Below are 7724 nucleotides of genomic sequence, written 5' to 3' on the forward strand. Positions count from 1 at the left end.
GAGAGAGAGAGAGAGAGAGAGAGAGAGAGAGATAGGGCGACACCGTGCGACAGAGACACGCAACTGCATGAGTTGGTTTGTCCTTTTTTGACGACTGTACTACAGGGGTTCTCAACCTTGGGGTCAGGACCCCATTTAAGATAGCTAGACACTGGGAGTGGGTCGCCAGATGCATTCAAGAAACTAAGAATATGTTTTGACCAATTTGAGCCCATTTCTGCTTATTTTTTTACCCTTTTTCTGCAGTTACACCAAACTTGCCACATTTGAACCTATTTTCATCTCTTTTTCTGTCATGCATTTTTGCTACATTACTCCCATTTTTTCCACTTCTACAACAAATTCCAATGCCTTTACTGGACTTTTTTTTTTCCACTTTCAAGACATTTCTGGCACTTATAAACCATTTCCACCACTTTTTCCACCATAAGTTTGGATTTCTATTTATTTATTTATCTCAGGCATTACAAAATGAAAATACAGCAATCATTGCTGACTTTTAAAAAAAAAAGAGCCTCAGCAATGTAATGATAATAATAATAGCAATAACGCTTATATAGCCCTGCCCCTACTTTCAAGCTATTTCACAATGAACAAAAGAAATCTGACATTTGAGCAAATGCGTGTATATACATATATATAAATACTAGGGTGGCAAAACACTTTTTCAAGGAAAGCCCCTCCCTGGGTGAAATGGTGTTCCTTTTGGGGTAAAGAAGCATGACAATTTTTTTCAGATTTTTAAAAAGATTCTCTAGGGTCCCACATGGCACTCAAATCTGACATATGTAACTGTTCATTACATAATAATATACGCATATGGATAACATTCATTTATGTCAGTTGAAATAACATTTAAATCATGCAGAATGTAAGAATTAGGTGAAACTCAAACATGTGGGACATGTTTTACAACGTTTTTTATTCACTTTTATTGCTGTCATTGTGTTCTGTAATAGTTGTAGTTTTTACATGAAAATTGTGAAATATGACAGTGTTAACACAATTAATTGTTTGCCTGTACTGGTTAGTGACATCAGGTGATAACTTTCCAATGACTTCAATAATAATAATAATAATAATAATAATAATAATATATATATATATATATATATATATATATATATATATATATATATATATTTGTCATTTTGTACATATTTCTGTGTTTTATGCTGTTGAACTGTTTTGTCTTTTTCTTGTCATTTTGTGTCTTTTTCTCCCTGAAGCAGTGAGTAGTGGTAAAGCATGTTTACAGTTGTTGCTAAACGCCAATAAACACAACAGAAGAAGATGAAGAAGAAGAAGAAGAAAAATAAAGAAGTATGCAAAGCATGTCATATTTTGTCTATGTTCACGAACAGCATTATTTGAATGAAAAATGCTGGCATTATGGAAAATAGAAATATTTATTTATAGTGAAGTATGGGCAGTGAAAGCGATTGTGTAACTTTTTGTTATAACTAACTCGACTCCCTGGCACACGGACACTTTTATTTTATTCATTTATTTTTGAACATGTAAAAACAAAAACGATACAAATCAAATAAAAGGAATGTCACAAAAAACAAAACTACTTATATACACACACACACACATATATATATATATATATATATATATATAGTATATACCGATGTATACATACATACATTAATATACATAAACAATAAAAAAAATATGAATTGTGTATAATTAAAGAAAGCAAAAGATAAATTGCATTGCAAAAAAGAAATGACCTACCTAGCTGGGTGAAATGAGATCAAAATGTTCTTCTTTTTATTCATTATAATCTTTCAAATGTTGCTAATAATCAATCAACGCACAAACAGTCATTAGCCACTTCGTGATCCAGTTGGAGGGCGTGGCCAGCCGGTGAGTCTTTTACGTCACAGCATACGTCATTGATGTTAATTTATTGATACGAAACGGCACATCACTACCCTCCAGGCCGCAGGGGAGCGCTGTTTCCCCGCAGAGATCAACTGAATCTACGGAGAGGAACGGTTTGTCCCACCGGCGCTTAATTTAGCCACAGAAGGTCGTCCGCAGCTGTGTGGAATTTAACCACAGATTTAAGATAAAAGTAAATAAATAACGGAGCTTTGGTGTGAGTTGAGCGGCGGTGTCCTGTAGTGATGTGAGTCTTACTAAAACGCTCCCTCAAAACGCGGCTTTCCATCGTGTTGATTGGCTGTTATGAAACCGTGCTAGCCACCGCTAGCCGATACACTGACGCTGGTTACCGTCGGAGACCATTGCCGGTAGATCTGCTGCGGACTTCGCTTCTTAAAGCCCCGCGGTGTGAAACAGGTCAGCGGTAGCAGCGGTGCTCGGTGCCCGGGTTGATGGCAGCCGCGGCCGGTGCCCGGAGGTTGCCCATGGGTGTTCGGACGTTCAGCGACTTCCTGCAAATCGCCACCGGCGGATCTCCACGGACGTGTCGCCCCGCGGTGCCTCGAGGATGTTTGCGGCAAAACATCAGGTGAGTTGAGTGTGTGTTCAGGTCAGAGTGTGTGTGTGTGTGTGTGTTCACCCACAGAAGGTCACAATGTTACACCCCAAACACATAATACATTATTATGATTCCCTTTAAACATGAACAATAACATCTGTGACTCACAGTCTTGAGACGTGTCGGTTTGTAGTTCGACAACAGCAGGAATTTAGTTCACTGAGCAAGACAAACGACTTTACAAGACGAGATTTTATTGTTTATAACAAATCTATCAATAGATTTCATGTCAGTTGTAGGACTGGGCGATATGGACCAAAACTCATATCTCGATATTTCTTCTCAAAATGGCGATATATGATATACATCTCTAATTTTAAATCAAATGAAGTCTTACCAGAAAAACAATTCAGGGTTAAATTTACAGATGTAAAATTCCACACAGGGACTTAAACATTAATGTATATGATGACCACTGACAGTAGACCATAGTAAAAGCCTAGTTAAGGGATTCTTCACATTTCAAAAGAATGATACATAAACATAAATTTCTCCAACCAGAGAATCAGCCTCTGTGACGTCACCAGATAAACTGATCACCAGTTCAGCTACTACACCATCAGCTTAACCCTTCTTTGTACCTTTTCACATTTGAATGCAGTCATAAAATAATGTGAACCAACACTTCAGAATGATGAAGCTTTTCAGAGGATCACAAGATTTTCACCTGATTATGAGCAGAGTTTGACATGTTTGTCTTAAATATGATAAATTGTTTGTCAATGTGTGATTTTGTCCCAAAACATGTATGTGAATGTGAGGCATTTCTGTGTCATGTTGGAGCCTATTTTTTGATATTTTATTGGCGTTATAATGACAGACAGTTTAAAAAGACCAGTTGTGTGTCTGATGTTGGATGTGTCACTGATGTTTCCAGCTGTTTTAACGAGCTTGTGTTTGACTAAAAGCAGCAGAGAAAGCTCCAGTGCTTTATGGAGATCCCTCTGGGACACTATATGTTGTTGTTGAGCTGTGTGTGTGTGTGTGTGTGTCAGACATCTGTCGTCATGTGGCATTCTGATGACCAGGACTCCCAGATTGCTCTGCCATCAGGAATGGGACACAATGGCCTCCTCTGCCCAGAGCAGGAGGTTCATCAGCTTCAACAAGAGGAAGGAGTATTCTGAGCGTCGGATCCTGGGGTCAGTTTCTCTTCTCTCTTCTCTCTCTCTCTCTCTCCCCCTCAGCGTTTCACAACCTGAGTGGGCGGAGTCACTCACTCACTCACACTGTTTGCTGTGGCAGGTATTCGATGCAGGAGATGTACGAGGTGGTGGCCAACGTGGACGACTACAAGCTTTTTGTGCCGTGGTGTAAAAAGTCCCAGATCATCATGAAGAGGGCGGGGCATGCCAAAGCTCAGCTGGAGGTGGGATTCCCTCCAGTGGTGGAGAGATACACATCTATGATCACCAACGTCAGGCCACATTTAGTCAAAGTAAGCACCAGGATGGGATTTCAGTCAGTGTGATGCAGAAGTGCTGACTCAGCGTCTACATAGATGGGGGATTAGATTAATTAATATAAATATCTATAATTATCAGTGTTGAAGCTTCACTGTGAGCAGGAAGACTGTTATAAATGTCACACTAACGTACTACACACTACAAGCTCAATGAGTATATACTGTTTACTATATACTATAGTACAGAGGTTCTCAACTGGTGGGTCAGGACCCAAAAGTGGGTCGCGTACATGTACTGGGTAAATACTTGATATCTATCATGTTGGAAAATATATAGAATTATATTTAAAAAAAAATTGGCTGGTTGAATTCTACAACAAAAAAAGTGGGTCACGATTTAATGACCGTAGCAAAATGTGGGTCCCAGGGTGAGACTCCTGGTATAGTGTATACTGTTTACTACAGTATACTACACCCTACTGTTAGGATGATCAGCGTTCCCACTGAAGTATACTTCCAAATTTCCCAAGATGCATCTGGAACCTACAGCGTTAAAAACCTTGTTCACACTGAGGCTAAATATCTCCTTTGATTCTCCACCTTTACTTTGAAAGTTCTGAAAACCTTTGAAGTGAGAAAGTGACAAAGTAGAATATCAACATGTGCTCATTTGATCCATAAAACTCACGTAGACACATTTCACACATTTTCAGAGACCCTCCATTGTGCTACTGGCTACACTTCCTGTTAACTTCAAAATAAGAACCCTATTTACAAAATAGTTTAAAAACTTATGGAAGGCAAGAAGAGATGCTTTTATTTTGAAAAGTGGATGTTTGACTTTTAGCTCGAATCCGGTCCCAGGACCATTTTACAATCTGCTCGCAATGCATCATGGGACGGTTTAATATGACTAGTGTGTCCACCGTGCATACTTAAAAAAATGTCCCCATATAGTGTGTTCTAATGTGTGTGTGTGTGTCGTCTCTTCGAGGCTGTGTGTACCAACGGAAAGCTGTTCAATCACCTGGAGACGATATGGCGCTTCAGTCCTGGCATTCCTGGATACCCTCGGACCTGCACCGTAGACTTTTCTGTAAGTGATGCTTTAGATGATGGTGTAAAACTGTGTGAGCACATGAAACTTTACACGTGAGCGTATTAAATTTACACAAATGTTCAACCTCTGAAGCTGTGAAGGTTTTACAAACATGTGTAAAGTTTCATAAGCTCGTCCGTCATTTTCCTGCGTGTGCGTTTAATGAAACGTACGAGAGTATTACATTAAGTTTGTAAAGTTTCATACGTGTTGAGCGCGCACACGTACAATTTACATAAAACTATGTTAATGCTGGTGTAAAAACGCGCTTCACTACAATGTTTAAAGTTATTCATTGAATAGATTTTTAGATTTCAGCAAATAAAATAACGAGTTTTAATACACAAGTATTAATGCTCACATTAACAAGTGTTTTTTGTTCTTTGTTTTTCTTGTTTTGTTGTGTCATTGGTCATTTTATGTGTTTATTTTATACATTTTTGTGGGCATTTTTTTGTGACTTTTTCTAGTCTTTTGTTTTTGTTTTTGTAATTTTGCGTATTTTTCTGTCACTTCTCTGGGGGCCGTAGATAATCAGACACGGGGCCACGTGCTCATGTCTGCTGTAAACTTTAAGTGAGCACATAAAGATAAAATGAAGAAACAGTGTACTTGTAAAGAGTCGTTGAAATGTTTTTAATTCAATTCCTCGTCACATTTTCATTTTTCTCCCGCGCTCTGTGGAAGCGTCTTTACGGTTGTGCTTCCTTTAGTGTTTTTCTGACTCCTCCTCCTCCCACAGATTTCCTTTGAGTTCCGCTCGTTCCTCCATTCTCAGTTAGCCACCATGTTCTTTGACGAAGTCGTCAAGCAGAACGTCGCTGCCTTCGAGCGGAGAGCCTGTAAACTTTACGGCCCAGAGACTCGAATCCCCCGAGAGCTGATGTTCCACGAGGTGCACCAGACGTGATCCTGGACACGCCCCCTTCCCCATACCCCCCTCATACCCCACAGAGCTGCATGACTACGCTGAGGATGAAGGACCTCCATTTACTTCACAAATGGCTGCCGCTTGGAACCAATCAATACGCTGTATTTACGCCGACTTTGTTCAACACAAAGTGAAGTAGAAAAACACCTCCTTTGCCTTTAGTTTGAAGCTTTTATTCTGTTTGTTTGACCTCCATCACTGACGTCCCTCTATAAGTTATTATTAAGCAGTGGTTTGTTGCACGTTTTACTGGAGATGATGATGATGATGGACTGACTGGAGCTCGTTGGGTTTATTTTCCTGCTGTGGATCAGTTTGACCTGCTCGTCTTGACCAATGCCTTATTTTACAGCCCAGGAGGAGAAATCACCATCTAAACCAGTGACCACAGCGCTCACAACACTGAAGCCATTCGCTGTTTGTTGTCCATTGTGGGGCTGTAGAATAAACCAAAATAAACCAGTGACATCATGGCTTTCATGTGTTGACGTGAGCTTTTATTGACGTCAAGACGAACGGATTTATTTCAAACATCTGGGCGTGTATGACTAAAGCTGATGTTGCACAAAGGGCTTCAGAGATTGTATATTTTTATGCTCCAGTAAAAAAAAAGCTGAACTTTAGCTTTGATTGACATTGTGTGAGATGGAGAAAGTTACAGGTGAAACTGTAGGTCAATCATTGATAACAGCTCTTTATTTAATGATCTACACTGTAATGGGATTATTTTTCTTTTAAGGAAATGTATTTTTATGCTAATACATTTATTTTTCTCGGTTCAGCTTCTAGAATGGTGTTGACATTTTAAGTTTTGAAAATGTCAGTTTTTTGGCTGTTTTAAATAAAACTAGAAAAGTTAATTGTTTGCGCTATAGCAGCAAAGTATCCACATCTGATTTAGGGGTTTAAATAAGCAAAAAGCATGAATCTGATTGTATTTTAGGTGCCAATAAAAAAAACCCTGTTCTTCACACTGCTTTCTTTGATGAAATTTTCAATCATTTACTGGATCTGACCCAACTGTGGAGGTCTGTCCTTCACCTGAGTCTCGTCTCCTGGAGCAGCAGTTGTTGCCCTGTGGAGCAGAAACCAGAGTGGCTGCTGGTATTTGGGGCACTTATTAATAACTCTGAGGTGTGTGCACGTGGTGAAAGGAACTCTTACGTGCACAGTTTGTGGTTCAAGTTCAAAGTGTAAAACTCCTTCAAATGACCCGAAACCTTTTCGAACATTAATAAAAAAAAAATTCTCAGGCAGAGTCTCAGCATTCAAAGATGTTTTACTCTTATTCAATTTCACCTTCAAATCCCATATTTAGCAATTGTTTTAGATTTTGTTCTTATTTCGATTGTCATTGCACAATATCGTATCAATACAAAAAATGTCCAAATTGTATTTTGCAATCATGTTTTATAAAAATGTTTACTTGCAGTAATCATAGCACAAACGCCAGGTCACTAGGTGTCAGTAAACGCATCATCAGCCCTTGTTAAACTACCATCACTCAGTGCATTTTTGCTTTATTTACATAAATCATACTTGGTACTTTTATAGGTGGATGAGGTTACTTTGTAAAAAGAATTTAAGAGCTTAATCTAGATTTGTTGTAGAAGCAAAAGTTAAACACTTTTGCTTCAGAATAAACATACCACTCGTTTCTGATGTTGGTGTTTGAATTATAATTACCATTTCCTTGTTCTTGCAAGTTTAAAAAAAAATGTATTGTAAACTGTATTGAATATAATTTTGTAAAGGTGAAATGGGTATACGATAT

The 7724-nt window shown here is 38.7% G+C and overlaps 1 protein-coding gene across 1 annotated transcript; it reads left to right on the forward strand.

Annotated features, from left to right (window-relative positions):
* Positions 1–2348: 2348 nt before the first annotated feature.
* coq10a (coenzyme Q10A) lies at positions 2349–6921 on the forward strand. The gene is made up of 5 exons (XM_028453949.1): positions 2349–2485; positions 3511–3657; positions 3761–3953; positions 4915–5016; positions 5762–6921. The coding sequence occupies exons 1-5, from the start codon at positions 2349–2351 to the stop codon at positions 5927–5929; spliced, it is 747 nt and encodes a 248-aa protein (XP_028309750.1). The 3' UTR covers positions 5930–6921.
* Positions 6922–7724: the final 803 nt, after the last annotated feature.

The sequence above is a fragment of the Gouania willdenowi genome, chromosome 7 (genome assembly GCF_900634775.1).
Source record: "Gouania willdenowi chromosome 7, fGouWil2.1, whole genome shotgun sequence".
Lineage (NCBI taxonomy): Eukaryota > Metazoa > Chordata > Actinopteri > Blenniiformes > Gobiesocidae > Gouania > Gouania willdenowi.

Excerpts from the sequence above, each read along its gene's own strand:
- coq10a (XM_028453949.1), top strand. The coding sequence starts at position 2,349 with ATGGCAGCCGCGGCCGGTGCCCGGAGGTTGCCCATGGGTGTTCGGACG. Across the intron at positions 3,658-3,760 it reads TCTGAGCGTCGGATCCTGGG|GTATTCGATGCAGGAGATGT; the intron begins GTCAGTTTCTCT and ends TTGCTGTGGCAG. Across the intron at positions 5,017-5,761 it reads CCTGCACCGTAGACTTTTCT|ATTTCCTTTGAGTTCCGCTC; the intron begins GTAAGTGATGCT and ends CTCCTCCCACAG.